Below are 26,372 nucleotides of genomic sequence, written 5' to 3'. Positions count from 1 at the left end.
TCATTTAAAAGATTGATTTGTGGTATTGGGTTCCCCACTGAGTGCAGCCGAGCGGCACTAATGAGGGTCGGACCTTCTTGGGGGTGAACAATAGACGGCTTATCAGACCCTCCCCTCCCCTCCCCCGAGGTCTGGAGAAAGCTTGTAAACAAACTATTGCACAAGCGCGCGTGACTTGACATTGGGCTGCTTCAATTATAATTTTGTCAAATGAACTGTGATGTTTCAAAATCAAAAACAATAATTTGGGACCATACTGCTTAACAATAATGGACTGCAATTATTGTTGAACATACAATCCATTTTTAACAAACTAAGATTATACGATTCAAATACAATTATAAAAATTATTTTGGTATTTTACTTGGGGTAATGAAGTTATGTAGGCTAGTGTAATTCTCGGTTCATCAAGGTTCTACTGAATTATGTTTGGCAGTGAATAAGTGTAGAATGCAATTTATAAATTTTGGGATACACACCTTTTACACAGTTTGAATTTGAAGGGACCTGGAAAAAACCGGGAAAAAGCCAGGATTTTTGGACCGAATCCGGGATTTTTATTTTAGCCCCGGTAGAAGATTGTAGTCGTAAAACGCGTCTTGCCGCGTTTGCGGGCGACGACGATGACGTTTTCGTGACCGCGGGAGACGACGATGACGTTTCCGTGACCGCGGGAGACGACGATGATGTTTACATGGCTGCGGTAAATATTCATGATTTTACCGCGATCGCGTACTTCGACGATTACGTTTCCCTAACCGCTGGAGTCAATGATGATGTCTACACAGCCGTGGAAAGTTTTCATGATTTGCCGTGACCGCGAAAGATGACGATGATGATTTCTACACGGCCGCGTGAAATACTCATGATTTTGCCGCGATTGCGACCTACGACGATGACGTTTCCGTGACCGCGGGAGACGACGATGACGTTTCCGTGACCGCGGGAGACGACGATGACGTTTCCGTTACCGCGGGAGACGACGATGACATTTCCGTGACCGCGGGATCAACGATGATTTCTACACGGCCGCGTGAAATACTCATGATTTTGCCGCGATTGCGACCTACGACGATGACGTTTTCGTGACCGCGGGAGTCGACGATGACGTTTCTGTGACCGCGGGAGACGACGATGACGTTTCCGTGACCGCGGGAGACGACGATGACGTTTCCGTGACCGCGGGGTCAACGATGATGTATACACTGCCGCAGGAAATATTCATGATTTTGCCGAGATCGCGGACGACAACGATGACGTTTCCGTGACCGCGGGAGACGACTATGACGTTTCCGTGACCGCGGACGACGACGATGACGTTTCCGTGACCGTGGGAGACGACGATGATTATGTCTACACGGCCGCAGATGTTTAAAAGATTTTGCCGAGATCGCGGACGACGGCAATGACGTTTTCATATCTGCGAGAGGCAATGATGATGTCTACACGGCCGCGGAAGATTTTCGTGATTTGCCGTGACCGCGAAAGACGACGATGATTTTGTCTACACGGCCGCAGATGTTCATGATTTAGCCGCGATCGCGACCTACGACGATGACGTTTCCGTGACCGCGGGAGACGACGATGACGTTCCCGTGACCGCCGGAGTCAATGATGGTGTCTACACGGCCTCGGAACATTTTTGTTATTTTGCCGTGATCGCGGTCGATGACAATGACGTTTACGTGACCGTGGGAGTCAATGATGATGTCCACACGGCCGCGGAAGATTTTCGTGATTTTGCTGCGATCGTGGATGACGATGATTACGTTTTCGTGATCGCGAGAGATGGCGATAATGTATACATACCGCGGAGATGTCCAGGATTTTTCTATGGTAACGTAAGACAGTGATGACGTTTACGTCACCGTGGGAAGCGACCACACGTCCGCAGGAAATATTCAGGATTTAGCCGCCGTTGATCATGTGTTCATAAAAAATTAAGATAATATTCATGATTTTGCTGCCAACGAGAGATACGATGTTTCCGTGGACTTAAAAAAAAAAAAAAAACAACTAGACATTGTGTTGTTTGGAAATAATTTACCAGTTTTGTGAAATTATCTTGTCAATAAATGTTTCAAACATGTTTATTCATAAAAACTCTTATCCTATTTTTAAACTACTTTATCATGGCTATTCAAAGTATCTCAGAGTAAAATAGGTAAAGCCTTTATCTCAACTGTGATTTTTCTTGACACAATCCTCGTAGTAGTAAAAGGTTTTGTTTTAATAATATGTGGTACAGTAATTGTTGTTAGAAAACCATGAATGTAGGATACTATCCATTTTCATAGTAATGTCTATGTATTAAAGTTAAAAATAATGGTTTAGATACAGTTCTGAGAAGAAAACCGCAAAAATACGGGTAGCCGCGTACCGTACCGATTTTGTACAGAGAAGCGAGGTACAAAATATTGTACCGTACCGAACCGTACCGACCTTAAATTTTCTGTACCGCAGACCCCTAATTATTTGTGAATGAATTGTTGTAATTAACTACTTAATTCTCGAGTATGTACATACTCAAATACTTTGTTAATTTTTAATGAAGTTCGCCAAATTGTAGAGTAGCAAAGTAAGTATAATTTAAAGGAAATCCCCAACAGTGGTGGCTGGTTGAGCATTTTTTTTTTTTAAGGAGATAGATTTTTGTCCTAGGTTGCTCAAACTGTCAATCAGCTATAACATACATTAAGAAAAAAAGTGGCAGGGTAACCCAGATAAACTTCTTAAAGTGCCTGAATTTTGTGGACAGACCAGAGCAAAGCCAACAAACATAATAGTTGACAAAAACATTGACAAATAAAAAAAACAACAAACCTCACGGTAGTAATTCATGTAGGAGACTTGCACCCCATTCTTGTCAAATGTGGTGTCAGGCCCCTGATCCCAGTCCACATCTGTGATTGTGTATGTCTTATTGTTATAGCCTGTCAATACTATGGTACCCATGACAACTCTAGTGAATTCAGCCTAAAACATACAATTGACAATGTAACTAACAGTAAAAACTTGCTTCAAGGAACTTAAATAATCAATGGCACTTACATCTATGTAGTTTAACGCAATAACCTCCAAGATTCAAGTATTTAATTGCTACTGAAATGGGCAGTAACTATCAAAATATAAACATGTTTAGCAACTGTTAAAAGTTTTTAACAAATATAAAAAGGTTAAATACCTGTTGTACTGCCAGTAATCTGTTTTTTCAGTCGACCAAGGTTTCCTACCTAAAGGTCCATTTTCGAGCTTTCTACCAATTCACCATTCTTCGCAGCCCCAGGGATGAAAAGGACTTTTAACTTGTTAGACAGCTCAAAAAAGAACCTTTATCACTGACTGAAAAGAATAGGCCACAGACGGTACAGCAGGTATTTAATTTAACCTTTTTATTTATCAAAATATGTTAGGTAATTATCTTTCTATAAAGCCTAAACATATGTGAAAAGTAAACTCCTTACCCTGTAATCACGTGGGTTGTTCTGTACTATAGAACATAACAGGTCCCAAACCGTGTCAGTTCTCAAGACCTTATGGATAATTTCTGAACACATTAAGACTTGGTTTTCGTGTTGTCTTATTGTTGTCTTATATCCTGGCCAGATTTCCAGGGCATACTCCGGCACATTTCTCTAAAACAGGACAATAGTTATGGAATAATTTTTGTCACGCTCAGTTCAATGTGCTTCGCCACTGGACTTTCCATGTATTTTTAAATATACGTGAAAATTTAGTTAAGTTTATCAAACATATGATTCATTTCCTTTTAAAAACATCTGTCTTCATAAAAATAACCTCTTTCCCTTATGTCATTTTAATATTTACTTTTTCTGTTTATTTATCAGTTTACTTTCAAATACAATGATGACTGATGAAATGGACAGATCACCTTTATGGCCAATGTTTAAAAAAATTCCACTCGCTAAAAACATGAGAGCTAATCCAAGCGAATCAATATTTGCTAATATCTTTTACGAATAGGGAATGGCCATGAGAGCTATCATAATGATCTTGGTGATTCATTGATACGTCTTCCACCACAATGTATTGTGAATGAAAATATCATTGACAAAATCTTCAGCGAAGGATTCTCTGAAGATGCTTTAAAAAAGAAAAAAAAAATCATGCAATACTTTCACTAAAGAATGAACATTGTGACGAAATAAATAATAAAATAGTTTAGCAACTAAATAATGACAGTCAAGTTTACTATTCAGTGGCCACATTGATTCAAGAAGAGGGGGACCAGTTATATGTAGCTGGTGAATTTCTTCACACTTTAGCCCCAAGAGGTTTACCTCCTCACAAATTATGCCTTTAAAAAGGTGTAATTGTAATTTTACTAAGGAATTTAAAACCACAAAAAGGACTGGTTAATGGAACCAGATTAATGGTAAAGAGATGAATAACAAAGTCCTAAATCTTGAAATTATTTAGGTACTGAAAGTTCGGCTGGAAAACAAGTGTTACTGTCCCAATTAAGTTTATAACCAGCAGGAATTTTTCCCCTAAAATTCAAACGTCGACAGTTCCCATGTCGAGTCGCTTTTGCCATGACCATTACAAAAAGTCAAGGACAGACACTTGAAAAAGTTGGTCTTTATATGCCAGAGCCCTGCTTTCAGCATGGGGCATTGTACGTAGCAATGTCAAGATGCCGCACTTTTGATGATCTAAAAATAATGGTTAAAGAACAACGAAACCAAAGTCATCTGGCTAAAGTGGACTAAACCTTAGAGTGTTAACAAAAAACATAGTATGGGAAGTTTTTTTAAAAGTAAGATGACAATTTTAACTAGTTTGTCAGACAGTATTCTGTAAGCCTACTCTGTTAGAACCTTTACTTAAACAGTATCGAGCTTAAAATTTTTATTTATTGTAATTAAAAGTTTAGCTCTTAAAAGTTTTTTATTTTTTTAGTAGTTGTTATAAAGTAAAAGAAGTGTTCATATTATTTTATGTGTCAAGAAGTAAAAGTTTTATTTCATTAATAATATAGTATATACGGTAGGCCTTGTGATTGTTAAACCAAAAGCCACAACAAGACGTTACGATTTAAATAGAGGTCAAAGAGGTCAAAGGAGAGACCAACGGAAGAAAGGAGACGATCTCAGTCTTGGAATGAATACCGGTGAGTTCAGTTAGATGCTATACTACTCTGTCTTTCTGTCCGCTGTTCCGTTCTGCGTTCATTCTCCCCATATAAATCTCGGTTACTTTAATGGCGACGAGGCCAAGGTGTTTTGTACAGACTTGAAAAGTTTTGTTGAAATTTGTGCGTTTAGCGAAGTTTTTAGGGTTTTCAGCTCGGAAATTCAAGGAATTGATTTAATTAAACCAAGAACTTTATATTTTGGAAGATATTTTTGGAAATATCTGGAAGTTTGGGGTTAAACTGGGAGTTAACCTGAGATAGGCCTTAGCTACGACAGGAAAGTATGCAACACCACGTTGTCGCACAACTTCGAAAATTGTAAGTTTTAGCATAATAGCTATTCTGAACTGCAATTTTGGGGAATATTATCAAAAATGTCGAAGCAAATAATTGGTAAAATCCAAGAATTTAATAAAGAAGTGGAAACTTTTGAGAATTACGTTGAAAGGCTAGGGCATTTTTTCAAAGTCAATGAAGTTAAGGATGAGGCTAAAGTAAGTTATCCCTATTTATCTCTCTCATGGGTCCTGAGTTGTATGCAACACTGAAAAATTTGCTTTTACCTTCCAAACCTAGTGAGAAAACTTATAAAGAAATTGTCAAGGCTTTGTCTGAGTACTTTCTACCTAAGAAGAATACAGCCTATGAGAGGTTCGTTTTTAATAAGAGGGTGCAGAAAGAGGGGGAAAATGTAAATGAATTTGCAATTCAACTTAAAAAGCTAGCCTCCTCCTGTGACTATGGCGAGTTCTTAAACTCAGCCTTGAGAGATAGGTTTCTTTGTGGATTGAGGTCCAGTGACATTCAGAGTCGCTTGTTGGCCGAGGGGGATTCTCTCACCTTTGATAAGGCTTTGAGTCTAGCTTTAGTACTAGAAAATGCTTGTAGTAATGTGAGAGCGCTACATCCCGAGAGTTTTTCAGGCATTAATTATGTAAAGAATTCTAAACCTAGGCCTAGCAGTAGTGGGGTTAGGTCTAGTTATAGGGCCTCTCAATGGTCAAGACCTAGTGGTTGTTACCGTTGTGGAATGAACCATGATGAAAAACCTTGTCCGTATAAGGAGTATACCTGCAATAGTTGTGGGGTAAAGGGTCATTTAGCAAAGGTGTGTCGTAAAACTCAGCACAAACACAATTCTAAGGGTAAAGTGAATTGTTGCGACCATGATGGTAGTCAAATGAATAACCAAGATGAAGTGCATGAATCCTCGGAAGATTTGGAGCTGTTTACCATAGCCTATTCTGACAGTGATAGATCTAGGCCTATATCGAACAGTTACGAAGTTGATTTGTGCATAAATGGTAAATCTGTATGTTTGACGATATATACAGGTGCTGTAGTGTCCGTGATGCCGGAAGATGCATACGTTAATAATTTTCAGGATAACCTACCAGAACTGAGGAAGAGCCAGGTCAGTCTTAAGACTTATACTGGGCAAAAGATTAATGTTTTGGGTGAGTTTCAGGCTGATGTCACAACGGAGGGGAGAAGCCATTCACTGTCGATGGTAGTTATAAAAGGATCTAGTACGCAACCCATACTGATGGGACGGAATTGGTTAGAGAAAATCAGGCTCGACTGGGAAAAGATTGCTCAGAGCCGGGAAAATCAAGAAGTATGTTCAGTCAACGGAATTGAAGGTAGGAACTTTCCAATTACTACAATAGGACTTAAGGACTTGAAGACCAAGTTTGCCGATGTTTTTCAAGCTGGTATTGGGACAGTTAAAGACATTAAAGTTGACTTAACTCTAAAGGAAAATTCTCAACCTATCTTTTGTAAGGCACGCAATGTACCATTTGCTCTTAAAGAAAAACTCGATAAGGAACTAGATAGGCTAGTTGAAAATGAAGTTATATACCCTGTGACTAAAACAAATTGGGCATCTCCAATAGTACCTAAGAGTGACAGTACAGTTCGAGTATGTGGGGATTTTAAAACAACAATCAATCCTTGTCTGAGAACTGACCATTATCCGCTACCCTTGCCGGAAGAGATTTTTTCTAATATATCTGGAGCTAAAATGTTTTGTAAAATAGACTTGACAGCAGCGTACAACCAACTATGTGTAAATGAAACAGCACAGGAACTGTTAACTATCAACACTACAAGGGGACTTTTTCGCTACCGGAAACTGCCGTTCGGTATCACAAGCGCAGGTGCGATTTTTCAGTCCGTCATGGATAAAATTTTGCATGGTCTTAAAAATGTGTACTGTTATTTAGATGACATTTTGTTAATTGGTCAAACGTATAGTGGTTTATACAAGTGTGTAGAGGCAGTGTTGTCTAGATTTCAGCAGTATGGGGTGAGGATCAATGCTGAAAAAAGTGAGTTTTTTACAGAAAGCATAACTTTCCTAGGCCACAAGTTGAGCCCAGACAAAATAGAACCTAGTGATGAACTGACCGAGGCTATCAAAAAGGCGCCTTGACCGACCAATTTGACACAGCTGCGCTCGTATTTAGGCCTAATCAATTATTATGGCAGATTTTTACCTAACCTCTCAACTCTGCTTCACCCTTTGTACAATCTACTGAACAAAGATGTAAAGTGGGACTGGACCAACCTATGTGAAAATTTGTTTGTACAAAGTAAGGAAATGTTACTTACTAATCGAGTGTTGATGCCCTTCAACCCCGATCTTGAAATCATAGTTACAGCAGATGCTAGCCCCTATGGAATTGGTGGATTGTTCTCTCATCGATTGGCCGATGGATCAGAGCGCCCTGTTGCATTCACATCGAGAACTTTAACGGTACATGAAGTCAAGTATTCCCAAATTGAAAAAGAAGCGTTGGCTTTAGTCTTCGTGGTAAAAAAATTCCACACATTCTTATATGGCAAACACTTTCTGTTAGCAACTGATCATCGTCCATTGACATTTTTATTAGGACCTAACAAATGTATTCCAACTTTGGCAGCTGCTAGAGTACAGCGATGGGCGCTGATTTTGTCAGCTTATGGTTATGACCTAACTTATCGCAAAGGTTCGGACATGTGTCATGCCGATGCACTTAGTCGACTTCCATGTGAACATGTTAAGCCTGGCCCTGAACACTGCGTAGCGTTCTTTTCAAGTGATGATGAGTTGCCTGTAACTCATAAAGAGATTAGCCTAGCTACAGTTAATGACCCAATTTTGTCAAAAATCCTTGATTTTGCACTTCATGGTTGGCCTAGTCATATGGATGATACACTTAGACCCTATTTCCTTAGAAGGGCAGAAATTTCAGTTGAACGGAATTGTGTTTTGTGGGGGAGGAGAGTAATTATTCCAAGTCCATTCTGCAAAGAGATCTTGAACTTGCTACATCAGGAACATCCTGGGGAATCTAGGATGAAGAGCTTAGCTCGTAGTTATGTTTGGTGGCCCAAGTTAGACCAAAACATAGAAGAAACTGTCAAGGAATGTAAGATCTGTCAATCTACCCGTAACACAACTCCACTAGTCCCTTTACAGCATTGGGCGTGGCCTAAGCATTGTTGGCAACGTATTCATATGGACTTCGCCTCATTCAAAGGACAAGAGTTTCTTATAGTAGTAGACAGCTACTCAAAATGGTTAGAAGTTTTTCATATGCAGACTACGACTTCAGCTAAAACCATCGAAAAACTCCGATCATGTTTGGCACGCTAGGCTTACCTAGCACCTTGGTAAGTGATGGAGGTCCACAGCTTACTTCCAGGGAATTTAATGATTTTCTTAAAAGTAATGGGATCCTACATGTAGTCACACCCCCATACCACCCTGCATCAAATGGTTTGGCGGAGAGGGCAGTGCAAACTACTAAAGGTGCCTTTTTGAGACAGTTGCTACAGGACGAAAATCAACAATCAAAGCGCACTTTGCAACATCGTATTGATAGCTTCCTATTTGCTTACCGCAATACCCCTCATACGGCAACTGGGTTGACTCCAGCAGAACTTATCTTTAATTTCAAGCCCAGAACTCGGCTTAGTCTTTTGAAGCCACACTTGGCAACGGATTGTGAGGCGAAACAAGTTTGAAACTGCTGCCAATAAACATAGAGGATCTGAGAGATCATTTCAAGTAGGCCAAAAGGTGTTTGTTAAAAGTGTACGGCAAGAAGAACTAAAATGGCTACCTGGAGTAGTGACCAAAATTATCAGTAATGTGACTTATCTGGTAAAAACGGAAGGTCGTAGTAGGTTTGTCCATGCGGATCACCTGCGGGCAAATTACTGTAACTGAGAAGAGGATATCGTTGTCTTACCTGCTAATGAGTATGAAAAAGTGACACTGAGAAACACCCCAGAAAAATTGATCAGTACCCCTCAAGAGGAGTTAAGAAGAAGTAAGAATAATTCTCCCATCAAGGACACCACTCCAGTGGTAACACAAGAAACACCTCAAAGTTTACCCATCAAGACTCAGGAGTTAGGCCTATCGAATAGTCCAAAAGTTTTACCGGTCCGTCGTTCGCAAAGAGAGCGGCGAGAGCCAAAAAAACTAGATTTATAATTTGAAGATTTGATACCCTCCCAGGAAGATTTTTTATTTTAGTTTGTTATATAAGTTGGGAGGGAATGTTATATTTTATGTGTCAAGAAGTAAAAGTTTTATTTCATTAATAATATAGTATATACGGTAGGCCTAGTGATTGTTAAACCAAAAGCCACAACAAGACGTTACGATTTAAATAGAGGTCAAAGAGGTCAAAGGAGAGACCAACGGAAGAAAGGAGACAATCTCAGTCTTGGAATGAATACCAGTGAGTTCAGTTAGATGCTATACTACTCTGTCTTTCTGTCCGCTGTTCCGTTCTGCGTTCATTCTCCCCATATAAATCTCGGTTACTTTAGTAGTGATAAGTTAAGAGTTAAAAGGTTATTTAAATTTGTTTAATATATTGAAATAAGTTAAGATTATTAACTGGATTAGTTTACGGTATAATGAAATAATGCGGACGACAGGTTTACATCAAAGGACTGCTAATTAAATTATCAAATAATTTGAAATGATAATGTTGTGATTCACATAAACATTTAGATTAAAATCTAAATAGGTTAGTAATAGCTTAACACGTTCGCTACTGCAAAAGTACAAAATTTTCTATTCACATGGACCAGCGACGCACATATGCGATGGCCAGTTTCCACCCATAGACTACTGTCGCATATATGCGACGGCTAGTCACATTAAAATAGACATTAAAATAGGGGTTCTAATGTTATTAAAATGCTTATATCTTTATAACGGTCTATTAGAAGGCACTGAATTCCCTGCAGTGGTTTACAGAGATGTCTGACGCACAACTGCGCCGCTTGGTCTGTGGATATGATGATTGGTGACGTCATATAATAGTTGGAAAAACTGGTCTTTACTTTTCTGCATCACTGTATGTATGTATGCAGTATGTATGCTGCATTATCCTATGTAGCTTTTATATTTGTTCAGTTATAAACTGTTCTTGAATAATCTGTTTATTTTTTACTTACTTTTACCTTAAAACACAAAAAATGAACTGTCGCATATATGCGACGTTTAGTCTATTTTAAGAAAACTGTGATAATTTTCACTATTGTCTTTGCTGTAGACCGGGCGTCGCAAATATGCGACATTACAAAAGGTTATAAAAAATACAAAGAAACAAGAATAATTTATTTACAAACACGATTGTAGCGTATTACAATGTAAATGATCACTGTTTTACAGGTTTTCGCCCGTGGTCTGTGTGGACTGTTATCCAAGTGACAGCCGGTCTATGTGTAAGATTCAAATGTATACCTCGGTCTGTGGCAATGACCGCGGCGTCGCATATATGCAACGCTCAATAGCGAACGTGGTAAATAATAATTAATCAGAGAGCTGTCTCTTTTTAATACTTCAATTACAACTCACAATAATGCAACAATGAACATTTAAATCATAACTCAATATTAGCAACAGAAACACAACTCCAAAGAGTAAACTATTTAACAACTAATTCAAATTACCGTGTATTAGCTGTATTAAACTAATAACTTCTAAATTAAATCAAGACTGTAGAACAAACCTTGGCCACAGGGTCGAAGAAATCTCTGTTGATCAGTTTCAGACCCAACATTACGAAACACTTTCGTGCTAGAATGTTGAAAAATTGCAAGTAATGCGCATCTCCAACAAGCAATTCACCGACCAATTTGACGACAATTGTTACTTGTCCAGATCCATCAGCTCTTTCAGAGAAATACTCTTTTTCCTGACAACAAAAATAACATAATTCAATAAACTGCACAAATAATTTATCTTTATAGACATAGGGCATAGGGTATTTATTTATAATAGATTTATACTATACAAGCTGTTGTACCTGTGCTCTGCAAAGGGAAGAGGACACGAAATAGAAACATTTTGATCCGTACATCTGTTGTATTAAATAGTTACACATCCGCCAACCTCAATGCTTTTAGGAAACAAAATTCAACCTTTATGGTCTTTATTATAAAAGTTATGGAAACACTTATGGGTTTTTAATCTGGTAAGTAGTGGAAACTGTCATTTTGGTTTTGATTAATATCAAATCTTAACTCCCTTATTTACATATCTTTTTTCTTTATTAAGTTCAAAAACTACTAACTATTGAATTTAAATGATCAATTTTTTTTAGGTCAGTCTTCTTTAATTTAATCACAAATCCTTCCAAATTCACTCACAATAAATCATTAACAACACTAAAACCAGCTGTTATCTATATACTAGAATTTGAGCAATTGCAAAGTATGACGGGCGTTATTTCAAAACGAATAACAGTCATAATTTCCGATTACTTAAAAGTGTCAACTCAAAGATAATGTAATCAATTACTCCACTCCAGTTATCGAAACTGAAAACAAACGCTTTTGTGTGTATCAAGTGTTTACTATGAACAGCTGTAATTAATACAAATTATTCGTCCGTTTAAGTAAACAAAATCTTTTATCCATAAGAAATACATTGGGATTTTGATGGCCTGAGGGGCAAAGCCCGGGGACTTTTATTACAGGAGTTGGTGAAAGGGGGGCATCTACACAAACAATACTTCATTTTGACACATCGTTTGTACAGATCTGTCCATTATTAACGGAGGAGTAGTGTTTCGTAGAAATCACCTTCACGTATTATATATAAGGATTTGATTCTTTGCGTCAAAATTGTGGGCGACTGGGAAGTCGTAGAATGACAGAAGAGAACTCAAATTAAAGGTCTCAAACCCGTGACGGCAGGAAAAATAGTGAAATCCCCCAAATTTTAACAAAAAATTAGACATAACGTAAAATGTTCCCCATGAGAATAGCATTAGAAGCCATTTACTGCTGATTTTTGTTAACTTCAATACAGCTGATCTTGATTTATCATTAAGCCAGTAAGCAATATTACATTTGGATTACACTCATTTGCCAGTCAATTCTGCAATGTACTGTATACTATATAAAACCAGGGATAACGCCACCTATAATTATTCACATTTTTATTAATATCTTAGGAAGTTGAAATCAATTGTTTTACTGAGCAATTTGAAACTTGCTCATTTTGAAACTGCAAAATAGCTCAAATTAAAGCCTATAATTTACTGATTATTTTGAGTCTAAAACTATCTAAATGAAAGCAGAAAGAATTTTAAGTTTTATTAAAAGTTCATAGGACTATAATTTACATTAATCTAAATTAAACCTAACAAAAGATTGATAAGGAAAATTTCAGATTTTTTGTGTTGTAAAATACACCAAAATTTTGTTCCACAGAAACATAATTACATCAATATATTTTCAAGTTAACTTCAGTTAACTTCAGTAATCAGTATTGACTTACTTAACAAAATAGAACAGGGAATTTGTGAGGCATAATTTCCTTTTTATAACCAACAATATTTTGCCAGATAAAAAAAAACTTACGTCTCCGATTTTCATCAGGTTTCCAACTCGAGAACTTGAATACATCACAGTTCCATCGAAAATGTACTGGCAACCGATATTCTTTTGTTGAACCCTCAACAAACTTTTTCTTTCGGATGTTAGGTCGATGTTTGGTTTAAAATCAACTCTAAACTGGTGCAAACACCAATTGAGATGTTCCAAAATTATCCTCATTGTTTACTTTTGAATTTGTATATAAGTTGAATGTTAATAAACCATGTGTTATGTATCCAAATACCTAGGCCTACTATTAGCAATTAATACCTCTAAATTATCACATGTGTTTGCATACAGTAAAAGGGCAAAAGGTTCCACCTATTGTAAATTTCTATATTTCACATTCTCATCAAACACTGTCATTTATTTAATAAGCTAAATTTATTATCACTGGAAGTTATTTATACAGTTTGAATTATTTTACAAAATTATTCCTCTCTTTCACTTTCAAAAATGTAATTAAAATACTCTTCATATAATACCAACCAATCATAAAAGTAACAGTGAATAGTGACATCAAGAAACCAGTGAACTAATTGTTGAAACAGATGTATGAAATTGAACATCAAGAATCAAGATTTTTTCAATTGAGAATAAGTAATGAAGAAGCAAGACAGGAAGATGATTTAAAAATTTTAATTGGTGATTTAACTTTACAGTATTTAAAATATCAAGATTTTTCTCAATTATTTAATACATATCATTTCTACCTCAAGAAATATATTTGTGGAGAAGACTACTATAAACTTTTGGGTGAGATCAAACTGAACTTGTACTTTGCTAAATACTCACATTCCAAAATTTCTATTGACTTTTGCCGTTTTGAACTTTAACCTAAATTATCATTTTACTAAATTCAAAATTTGAACTTTCTTCTTTTCAAAAGTGTAAATTGAACTATACATAACTTGTGATGAACATTAGGCTTATGCCTATCCAACATCACATAAGCCTACTTTAAGCCGGCACATTCCTAGAACCCTGAGATTAAGAGTTTCATCTAAATTTATAACCCTACTTATTTGTACAATTTGACTAATAAAAGGTTTATATGTATTCATCATTGTAAACCCTGGACATTTATTTATTACTTATTTACCAAACAAAGGTTAAAGAACTTTACATTAGAACAGGGAATTTGTGAGGCATAATTTCCTTTTTATAACCAACAATATTTTGCCAGATAAAAAAAAACTTACGTCTCCGATTTTCATCAGGTTTCCAACTCGAGAACTTGAATACATCACAGTTCCATCGAAAATGTACTGGCAACCGATATTCTTTTGTTGAACCCTCAACAAACTTTTTCTTTCGGATGTTAGGTCGATGTTTGGTTTAAAATCAACTCTAAACTGGTGCAAACACCAATCAGGCTTGTTAACCAAGCTAAAGTAATTAGCTTGTAGCTTGATGGGTTGTCCCGTTGTGCCTGAAATCAAACAAATGCTTATAAATTTATAATAGTATTTTGAAAACTGAGTACAAGGCAACTTAATCAACTTTGACTTTCCCTATTTCATTTAAAGGGCCCAAGTTCGAGAAATTGTTATCTGAAAGGATGTTAAAGGCAGTGGAACCGTCATACCTTACAGTTGTACCTGAACTCGCCGCTCAGTTTCACGACATCTTTAATAATTTAATACTTAACTTAAATACTTTTCAATGAAATGGCGACCTGTTAAAGATCGGTGACAACCTCTTGGTACGAACAAAATACATGGTTTGTTAATCTCATATTCATCGTGTTTTGAACACATTTAATCACTCACTTGTATCAAACAGCTAGAAATAGCTTCATTGTCCATTCACCACACCTCTTTTAAGAACATAAAAGTAAATCATAAAATAAGTAAACAAAAATGTAAACAAACAAACTATAGTGTCAATTGCATTGGCCAGCTGTTGTTCACTAAATTAATTGAATAACGTTAACTTCCAAAACATGCAAGGCGTAACCCCTTTGGAAATCACATGTGGGGCAGAGCCCTTAGGGAATTCGTCCATATCAATACTTTTCGGCAAATCTACACACTCTAAGCTTCATTTTGATATGCCATATGCCTATAATTTTATTTGGTAAATGGCCTTAACCGTTTACATACAATTTTATTGTATCACTTTAATAATATAATAGATGGTATTGGCAAACAGACACATACTTTCTCCGATTAGCTTATCTTAAATCCTCATAATGTGAGCGGTGGGAGAAACTATAAATAGCCTATTTGATAGGTAAAATCGTAAAAATTGCAATGACTATTGAACTGCAATTTTTACAGCATTGGGGGTTGTACCATTTTCTAAAAGGAATATAACATACTAAATTTGTATGTAATCTGGAAATGCTATACATACAGACTATGAACAGACATACACAGACATTACTTTGAAAACCTCTTTTTTTGGGTTCAGGGAGACCCAAAACAGATAGTATATATCCAGCCAAAACTCAAACTCATAACATTTGACAAAAACAAGACTGTCTCCATAAATTGTGTATAGCTGTAAAAAGTAAAAATCCCATTCATTTTAACAGCCACACATTACATTCTAAAGTTGATACCTTAAGGTCATGTTGAACTAGAACCCCTTTATTAACATATAGCCAAGGAAGTTATCAATTTGTACATCTTCACTTTTTCATGATTATTAAACTGTAATTATTGTGAAATCAGTAGCCTATACTATACAGTACCATAAGAGATACTTTCAATCTCAATTTTCCTAGATGAAGGCTGTCAAGACTCTTTAAGATTTTTTTCAGTAGAAAATCAATTAGGCCTACTTGTTGGTCAACTCTTGATACACAATGAAGATGTTTATACAATCGTAAAAGAATTAAACTAAAAACCGCCAATTTTCTTTGACTTGACCTAGGCAAATACAAAATATGTATTGTTTACACAATATTTCAAGAGACTTAATAAAAAAACATTAGCTTACATGCAAAATTTAGTTAAAAACACCAATAAGTCTAAAATTACAAAACGTTAATCAAGTTTGTGATTACTAGTAAAACAATATGGTATTAAAAGGATTTTTTAGAAAAATTAGTTTAGCAATCTTTAATACTTTCAACAATTTAGTTTTAACAATAATTTATTTTCAATCTACTCTCTAAAAAAGTCCTGCAGCCTATTAGGAAAAAACATTAAATAAAATTGAGACTAGCTGATTACCCACTTGACTAAGCAACATGACATTGTGGTTAGTGTTTTTTGCGTTATGTATTAGGCCTACACAAAAAAAGAATATGATCATACTTATTTGATCTAACATTGCATTCTTTTACAATTACCTTTTTTAGATACCAAGGTTTCTGGGCGGGTTCTTAAGGTATCTACATAAATCTGTCTCTTCCCTCTCATATTTCCTCGGCCCACAGGAGCACCGTTTCCTGAGCCTGTAATATAGAATAACAATTGAAACAGTGATAAGTAGGCCTACTAATCAATTTCATCCCACTTGGGCATACTGTTGTTATACCTTACTAAAATAGAATCATTTATGTGTACTTATAAACCTCTGAACTTAATAGTTACGCAATATAGTTTAAACTAAATGTTGTCTGTGTTTTAAAATAAATAAATTAGTATCAGGAATCTATTTTTCCTGGAGTCAATACATGATATTGAACATCGCATGGTATTCAGAATTAAAAGTTTTTTTGAGGTTGAGTAAACCATGTTTTAGCCAGAATACCATAACTAAAGCGGTGTTTACACTGTCATGGGGCCACGTCAAAATCAGGCGTGTAGGTGAGAAATGTTCTCACTTTCTCGAGAAGCGTGGCCACGTCTCGTGTAAACAGTGGAGACGTGAGAGAAACAGACGTGGCAACCCAATACGCCTGTTACCCACGCCCTTTAAGACTAACCTGCTACGCCTGTTGCAGGCGTGGCTAGACGGCGTAAGGAGTTATCGTCTTCCGTCTCGTCAATGTGTGTACTACGAGTTTAACTATTGTTCTTTAAAGTCAGTGGTTGTCGTCTTAGTTTTTAAGTTCGGTACCATGGTGAAAACAAAAAAATCTAACATTGACACAAATCGAATCAATTGAAACGGTGAAAACAAAGCAATCTTTAAAATTAATGGTAGGTCAAACCATTTGAATGCTTGAACTGTATCAAAGTGAACCTTGTTTATTTAATATAAATATTGCAAGCTACAGCTTGGTTTCTATCTTTTAACAACACTTAAATGTCGTGCTATATCTTCAGCTAAAATAACAATCACTGCAGCACACCCTTCAATAATTAATCTGTTAGCACAATCCATAACCCACCCGTAAATAAAAATGAACACGCCTTTAATGAATACGCAATATATGGGACGGTACCGTGGCACCACGTCATTTGCATACGGCTGTCCATTGGCCACGCCTGTTATGGACGTGGTAATACGGCAGTGTAAACACCGCTTTAGATTTTGATACATGTTTCACCACAAAAGCCACCAAATCCCTCCCCAAAGACCAATGCAACAGCTTCCTACTCAGAAGGTGGGAACTATCCTACCAATACATTACTGACTCCAGAAACCCACCTAACCTTAACATTCAGATATTCCAACTGACCCTCCCCTCAGCTAGCTTCACATTTTGTTCTCTGCACTTTTAATCAACCAACATTTGTATATATCAGTTTGTGTATATAGTTGCACATAGCAACAGAATTTTTTTACAATTCAAACTACAGTTGGCAACACTGGAGTGGAACTTTCACTGCCAGTCAAAGTCTTCTTTCTTCTTCCTTCTGATGAAGTCCATAACTGGGACGAAATATTAAGGTTTCTGTGTTGTGTTATATGTTTTATGTGTGCTACCTAGGCTAACTTGGACTCTGTTTACCAGGTAAGCTAGCTCAGGGGTCTCCAACCTACCAGATCCGGCCCACTAACAGATTTTAGTTTTGTAATTTTATTACCATTATTCTTAGTTGGTGTGGGTTTTGTAACAGCAGGCCTACAAAATGTCCAATGGTTTGACAGAGGGTAAAAGAAAAATATTTTTTTAAATTAAAGAAAATTAAATTTTTTAATCTTGTATGTTAATTGTAAACAAACATTCTGTCAAAATACTCAAAATGTATGTTAAAAATAAAGTAGACCTACAAGTAGCCTACCGTACTGTTAAACAAAACAATTATTGTAGATTGAAAATTGTACTGAATAATGTAATAGGCTCATACAATAGTAGTTATAGAAATCAAATAAAAACCTAGACTTAGGCCTAACTCACTATAATCCATTGTATTCCATGCACATTAGAACCCCAAGAAAAAATGGAATGAACGAAGAGAAAGTATAATGATGTTTTTATGTTGTTATCTTTAAATCCCTTTTTAGGAGTGCTACTATTGTCTTTATGAATGATTTTAAACTTATTTATGAGTTATCTAATGTTTTACAAGTTTACAGAATAATTATTTTCAACCACGGGAACATCAATTTATAATTATCAACTTATAACAGACTAGCTGTTACCCACGGGCTCCACCCCGTTTTACTACATTAATGCAGTACATTATGTGCAGTTTAAAATCTGTGGTCTAATTATCTCTACTAATCTTACTTATTTCCTATTTAATCAATGACAAAATAAGAGTAAATTAAATAACCTCATAGTTCCATAGTTTATATTTAACCAGCTGTTAGTTCAAAAAAATGATATTGCTCTAAAACAAATCGAAGATTACAAAGATTGCTTAAAAAAATAATTTGAACATCCTAGTATTTTACTATGTAGGCTATATTTAATTAATCTGTCATCCTCTTTCAGAAGAATTGAACGTATCAATGATTAGCATTACACAATACACATAGTATAAATAAGTCAACCCTAAATATGTCTTTACATTTTTATCCAAATGCTGAATTTGTGACACAAAAGCTGAATGTTTACAGCTGTTATGTTAAGCAAATTATTTTATGCCAAAAGCTAGTTTAGAATCTTAGCGTCGGCTGCTAGACTTTTTAAAAATTATAACTTAATTTGGTTCTAAAAAACTGGGACCCTAAACTAAAATTATGGCTTCGACATTCCCTAGTTCTCAAAATTATCTTTCTTTCAACACAAAAATCATGAAAATCTGTCGAGTGGTTGATTCAGAATCGTGAAATAAAAAAACACTGTTTCGTTTTAATATTATAGATTGATTGGTTAAGTTAAGATGAAATAAACAAAACAGAATACAGTAATGGTAATGCAAACAAATAATAACAGCTGAGGTATTTTTAACGTTAGGTAAATGGAAAGTTCCCTTTGGAAAGCAATTACGACCTTATAGGGCAGTTTATGAAATAATGAATAATTTTGCGCAAGGTTTCTCGTCATGACGAACATTTTAAGTATATGGTTTATGGTGATGTGACTTGTAGTTTTCTCAAAAGTTCATGGGTACTTTTGACTTTATATATAGATGCGTTATTAATAAGATCAATGACCCAAAACATCATGATTGTGCAATGTTGTATTTTGACATAAAAATGCAAATCATGGTATTAACTCTAATTGAATAATATTTCTCCTGGTCCCTTGCAGATTGTATTATCAATGCTAAATAATTGTGGTTAATTCAAATTATATTTTTGATGATTCAAATCTCCTACACAAAAAGACAAAAGTCAAACCAGGCAAGGAAAAAACCTGCTATTATAATCCCCCTGCCCCTACCCAGCCATTTGGGAAGTGGTGAAAGTCTGGACCGGTCTAAATATAGCTCAAAGATCTCACCCTCACCTTCCCCCCAATCCCCCACACCACTCACTGTTGCTATGCCGGCTGGCCGGCTCATTTCGAGGTCATTGCACAACCCCTCCCTCCCTTCTATTGTTTTGCTATTGTTTTGTTGTTCCTATCATGGAAGGATCATGATAAGTTTGTTTGTTGTTTTGCTAGTGCTTCTATTCTGACTTTTTAAACCATAGATTTATTGCTTACGTAACAGTTCAGTAGTGGAATTTTCTACTGTGGAACAGTACTTTAAAAAACAAAATCACTACCGATCATGTCATTCTGTGTCAAGTCCAGATTATGCCATTGCCAGTCAGTCGCCGGCAACTGCTTTGAGTTGACCTATTCTGTCGTGACAGCTAAATAGGTTAGGACAACTACCTCTTGCTTATTTCTACACTGTAGAAATATTTGTATTATTGTAGAATCTACAGTAATACAAATAACTTTTGAACTTAAATCTACTTACCATTCCCATTTCCGCTCTCCTCCATCTGCATTCGTCCCATACGTTGGACAAGTGGTGTGTCATCTTGTGGTCGACCCGCACCCCGGTGAGATGCTCGTCCCGATGAAGATTCCTATGACATAACCGACATGTTACAACTGCCGTATTAGCCACAAACATCACCTGTTCCAAAGTCGGGCTAAGCAAGCGATGGGTGAATTTTATGTATACAATGGACCCTCAAATTTTGAGTACACCATACGCAGCTCTGGAAGCGTGCGCATCATATCTCCCTGTATCTGACTTTGTCTGTAAAAGTGTTTAAATGAGTGCTGTCATTGCAATGTTCTGCCGTATGTGATTAGGTTTTTGATCCCCATGTGCTTTCACACACACACTCCTGAGGTCTCCATCATGCAATCTCGTCCTCCTTGCTTTTAGAACATGATCTGGGATCCTTGGAAAAATTACTTAGCCTATTTTGCTTGTGTAGGCCTAAACCATCATATCCAAACAAACCGCGACCCTACAATGTGGAGGAATATGTATGTATTCTATAGAGTAAACATTTATGTGTTGTTGCAATACCTCCCTTCTAGCAAATTTTCAGAATCAGAACTCAATACTTAAAGCTTTGCGCATGGTCAAACATAAAATTTTTGTCAAAGAAAATTTGATATAACCTAACCATCTGATCAAAATAAACGCCATCAATTCTAAATTCGATGTTTGTTCTACCTAATACATTTAGATACCTACAGGAGGTTTAAGTTTAGGAGACATTAGTAGGCTAAATCATCTCCTGTGTTGATCTCATCGAGTTCTCATTAACTTGACTGCAATTTAAAAACACATTTATTTTGCCCCTGAGTCTAGCTTTATTTGTAGAATCCTACCATTCAATAAAAATAACCCATTGACTCAGAGTCTCTGCATTGCTTCGACCTCCTCGCTCATCAAAACAACTTTAATAGTTTTATCAACCCTCCACCATAGAATCTGATATAGAGTTACATTTATGCTCCTCTGTTTTCGATGAAATATTGCTTCTACTGACATTTAAAAAATTTCTGATTTGGTGTAATAATTTTATCTGCAAGTTTAACTCTTTGTTGTGACCCACCAAACACCTGATATGTGGGTATAAACTAAAAATACCCCCGCCGCAGCAAACCTGCAGACTAAGCGAATTTCCATTTGCCTGATCGGATTTACACTAAAATGTCTCCTTAAAAATGTCACATTTATTCCCTATTTAAATAACATTAGTTTAACAAGTACTTAGGTTTGCTGCAACAGGGAGGGTAAAAAGGTGTTTTTTTGTAAAATGTTAATAGTTTAGTATGAAATGAATACATTTTCCAAATTTGATCAAAATATGTGCATAAACAAGCAAACTACAACAGTTTACTTATTCTCCATAAGAATAACATGGGAATTTTAAATTGACCGATTTTTGGAATTTTCTCCGTAACCATTAGGTGCATAATAACGCTTCAATATACTAAATAATTTGTTTTTTTAAGCTCTACAAAATGGTTTGAAAAGAAATTGCTAAATTTTAAGGTTTTAGGTTCAAAAATGGGAAAAACCAATTTTTACCCCATAAAACCCCCCATAAACCCCTGTTCCCATAGTCTGATCATGCTGGTTCGCGAACTCGTTCGAATAAACGTAGTTTTACACGTTTGTACCAAATTTCATCAAAATCGGATGATTTTTGCTCGAGTTATCGCGCTAACGGACACATATATAAATATATATATATATATATATATATATGAATTTGAACGGATGGTTTATTTGGCCTCTAGGGACTTCAAAACGAAAAAGTAAATCGGTCCCGGGTCCAGGTCTTACCATGAGTACTACGGTAATAGCTTATTCCCTTATGGGAAATTCGCTAAAAACACTTGAACCATTGAATATGAGTCATGACATTCGCCCGGTGGAATTAGTCATGGCTCATTTATAATACATGCAATATTTTAATATATTATTTTCATAAAATAGTATAAAACGGTTATTAAAAAACGCTAAAATAACCATTGATAAAGTACAAGGGAAAAAGGTTTAAAAACTCCCCTTGAGGTTTTTTTTACCTAACTAAGCTTATTAAGATATCGTTGTTATATCCAAAGAATTTACTAAATTTGACCGAAGTTTGTGAAATTCAGCATCAACTATTTAAAATAACCACAATATTTAAGTGGTTTAAGATTGTTTTATTCTAATAGTTTGACGCAAAGATAAAATAAAAATTCGGTCAAATTATGTTATAGAATCTCAACAATGTAGTTCAAACCATCAGGATTCATGAATGTTTTGGTAAAAAAACGTATACGGACAGAAAGAGGCTAAACAAAACGCATCATGACATATTTCCAAATAAACATTTTGATTATAATTCACCCAAAGCATCTCTACTTGAACTATGTCCCTAACTTTTTTAAACGCCTAGTATAATATAAAGCACTGCCTTACCCTATTCTACGTATTCCAAAATTATGAAGAGGGTATACCTGACGAATGTGAAAGCCAGTGGTTTAAGCCAATGGCAAATGATGTGTTTGTAAAAAAAAACTGTTTAGAAGCTATAAAAAAACTCCCTTAAAATCACAAAAATTTATTGATTTTTTAATTAACAAATTGTTTCCAAATTGATGAATTTCAGTCCAGATCTATTACAGCTAATGTGACTTCCCGTTGTGGAGTGGTAGGTGGTGGGGTCATCAACAACCGGCTCGAGTATCTCGGGGGGGATGGTGCCGGTGGGTCGTCGTTCCACCTACCCCACAGCCAGATACCCACCGACACCACAGTGACAACGGCCCCCAGCCCCCCTACGGCCAACAGGGCACCATGCTCCTCCCTGAAGAAACATACCACATTTTCTAATTGTAATACAGTTTTACCAAACGTACTTGGAAACAAAGATTGTTTAGTACATTGTTTTACAGTCAATGGCTACTGATTGGATTACGTTAGAATCTGTAAGGTTTTTTTAGCTTAATAAGTAAACGTGGTATAAAACCTATTTTTTCAATAATTAAAAAAACTAAGAACTCACCGTACTAGATCTACAACTAATGTTGTGCATAATAGAGCCAGAAAATAGTACTTACCAAGCCCTCCTTAGGGCGTCCATTTCAAAAGGTGGAGATGCTGGTCTAAGGGATAGGAAGGTTGTCTAGCGGAGTAGGCTAACTTCTTATGTCGCTTTTTCGGAACGCTTCTTTTTCACACTTCTGAGTTAAGCTTCTGTGGAAGACTTGTAAGTAGACTAAGGCTTCTAATTGAAGCTGCTTTGGAACGCTTCTAAGAAGGCTAACTCTTCTAAATGAAGCTTCTGTGGAACGCTTCTAACTTTTTGTTGTCTAACTGTTTGTTGAAGGCTAACTCTTCTAAATGAAGCTTCTGTGGAACGCTTCTAACTTTTTGTTGTCTAACTGTTTGTTGAAGGCTAACTCTTCTAATTGAAGCTACTTTGGAACGCTTCTAACTTTTTGTTGTTTTTGTTAAAACTGTTTGTTGAAGGCTAACTCTTCTCAATGACGTTCTGTGGAAGCTCCTAAGTAGACGCTTCTAAATGAAGCTTCTTGGATTCTATGCAGAAGTTAAGTGTTCTTGTTATTCAACTAAGGTTGATTAATTGTCAGAACACAAGTTAAACCTTTTCAGTTGAATTCAGGTGTAACAATAAAATGGTTTCCAGGGTAATGAAATATGTGAATATGTACATTGTAGCCAGGCCAACTATACGATTACAAAATACTTGCTTGGGACTAGTGTGATAAAAATTTATGAAAGCATTTATGGTGGTTGACTTTTTTATAAGACTTTTTTTGTTTAGTACGTGGTTTTATTAAGTAAGTTAATGATGGTTCTCGAAACACGATTTACGAGGTTATTCGGTTTAGTACAATAAAACATTCCCTAACCCTGCAGCAAATATACCTTTTTAAAAAAGGTATAAATTATTTGATTTGTCCCTTAGCTGCTCATTTATGACAATATTTCCTGGTGAGGATATCGTTCAAAGTTCTGAAAACGTAATTTCAAGTTGTCCCTAAGATCAAGGAGACTTAATGTTCTGTCTAAATAGGTTACAATATCTTTAACAGAACTAGAAATTGTACAGTAGATTGTGGACCAGAACCAAATGGTTTTAAATCGATTTTTCGTATGCAATTTTTGCTTTCCTATGAGTTTTATTTTAATGTTATCCATTCTAAGAGTTTGTATGAGTCTGTTCTTGTGCATGTTGTTTTGTAATTTTATCTACTTAAGTAATACGCCTCATGTTAGTGAGTCGGTGGCTCAGTTGGTAACACCACGGACTTCGGGTCCAGGGAAACGATGTCGTGGGTTTGGATCGTGATATCTGCCATTACTTTTTATCAGTACAGTTAACCTTAGTGGCTCACCAATTGCTTTGATGAATAAGTTTCACTAACAGATCTGTAGTCTATATGGGCAAATGCATTTTATGACGTTATACTCCAAAAGACTAAATGGTGGAATTTCTTAACAGTAATAGGTTTTGTGTATCTCCATCAAGTAGTCCAACATTTAATCAGGTTAGGCTAGGATTATACTAGGACGCTGGCGTCCGGGAGACCGGCGTCCGGGACGCTAGCGGGGCATTAAATCAAATGGGGGCGATTATACTAGGGATGCCAGCGTCGGATGCTAAAAAAGCCACCGGACGCTCGATTTTGTGCCTTCTTGGGAACGGGGTTTTATGGGGTAAAAAGGGGTATTGTCATATTTCTCTCTAGGCAATTTTAATTAGCTTAAAAGCATATAATTAAGTATATTAAAGTGTTTTGTACGGTTATTAGTTACGGATAAAATTCAAATAAGTGTAAATTAAAAATTCCCATGTTATTCTTATAGAAAATATTTTTAACTGTTGGAATTTGCATGTGTATGGATATATTTTGGTCAAACTTGGCCAACTTGTTTCATACTAAGCTATTAATATTTTACTAAAAACACACAATATTAGCCTCCTTAAAGCAGCAAATCTGGGTACTCGTTAAACCTACTGTTATTTAAATAGATATAAACAAAAAGTGACAAAACATTGAAATAAAATGGCAGTCCGAGAGGCTAGCATCCCAACACAAATCACGTCATTTTAGGCTCGACTTGGGACGCTAGCCTCTCGGACGCCAGCATCCCGGACGCCAGCGTCCTAGTATAATCCTAGCCTTAGGTAGGCATTAATTACCAGATTATTTAGGTGACATAGCCAATACTCACTGTATTATTCAGTTTACTCCTATTACTAGTATGACTGAGACCGTGGCATCATCCTGTAATCCAGCTACTTGGAGGTCACCAATTGTTATTAATAGGCGTGGTTTGTGGACGCGATACTCCCTGGTGTGGAATAACGTCCGCACTAGTGAGTACAATCTGCGTTACTATCTATATTTAGATATTTAGACGAATTCATAAATTACAAGGCAAACATGTGTTTCGGATTCCACTATAGGACTGTAGGTTCCTTAGTTGGCATTGGCTGTATCGACTATTATTTTAAAGTCCTGTCCATGGAACATGTCAGCTTTAGTCAGTAACAAGACTACAAGATTCATTCTACACTCTTCTCCATTCACACTTGGAATAACCATTATATGTTCCAAAGTAAAGTATTAAAGTAAGTGACCAACCCCGCACCGCACTAATTCGAATTTTTCCTCTAAAGCTACATTTTTGGGGGTTACAGCGGGTTCCACCTGAGAAAATGCTTGTACATTCTGCATCCTACTACCATCCAATTAGGTTTGGAGGGATAATGCAACTAATGTATAAGTCGTAAAAATTAAATCCACATCCTAAAACAGTCATAAAATACGTTATAACCTTAAATTTCACTTAAAAAAATGACCCCCATTTTCCAATATGGCGACTAAGCTTAGAGTTTGAACCCTCTATGTTCGGGTTGGGACATTATTCATTATTCAATTATACGTGTGAATATTTTGAAGTACTGTCTTCATTTATGACGGAAATTTATGAAATCAACCCAAGGAGTAAGTTAATTTTTGATCCAAATCTATACCTATTAAATCTATTGGTAAAAGATTTAATATATAATCCAATAACACATTTAATAGGACCTA

General features: G+C 36.1%; 1 protein-coding gene across 2 annotated transcripts in view; it reads right to left on the bottom strand.

Annotated features, from left to right (window-relative positions):
* The window catches only part of LOC128999247 (piwi-like protein Siwi), a 72,733-nt gene that overhangs the window by 31,472 nt on the left and 14,889 nt on the right, over positions 1 to 26,372 (bottom strand). The window contains exons 3-8 of one of the 2 annotated variants that reach the window (XM_054425648.1): positions 20,260 to 20,371; positions 16,356 to 16,460; positions 14,253 to 14,486; positions 11,182 to 11,360; positions 3,465 to 3,635; positions 2,824 to 2,976 (exon numbers count right to left, since the gene is read on the bottom strand). In XM_054425648.1, coding sequence (XP_054281623.1) covers positions 2,824 to 2,976; positions 3,465 to 3,635; positions 11,182 to 11,360; positions 14,253 to 14,486; positions 16,356 to 16,460; positions 20,260 to 20,371 — 954 coding nt within the window. Of the gene's footprint in view, positions 1 to 2,823; positions 2,977 to 3,464; positions 3,636 to 11,181; positions 11,368 to 13,039; positions 13,204 to 14,252; positions 14,487 to 16,355; positions 16,461 to 20,259; positions 20,372 to 26,372 lie in introns of those variants that run through there. The other variant, XM_054425647.1, reaches the window with a different exon arrangement.

The sequence above is a fragment of the Macrosteles quadrilineatus genome, unplaced genomic scaffold (assembly GCF_028750875.1).
Source record: "Macrosteles quadrilineatus isolate MER2022 unplaced genomic scaffold, UCM_ALF_1.0 Scaffold_8__2_contigs__length_117827958, whole genome shotgun sequence".
In the NCBI taxonomy this organism is placed as follows: domain Eukaryota; kingdom Metazoa; phylum Arthropoda; class Insecta; order Hemiptera; family Cicadellidae; genus Macrosteles; species Macrosteles quadrilineatus.
The sequence above is the reverse complement of the archived record's forward strand: the minus strand, read 5'-3'. Positions and strand labels throughout refer to the sequence as shown.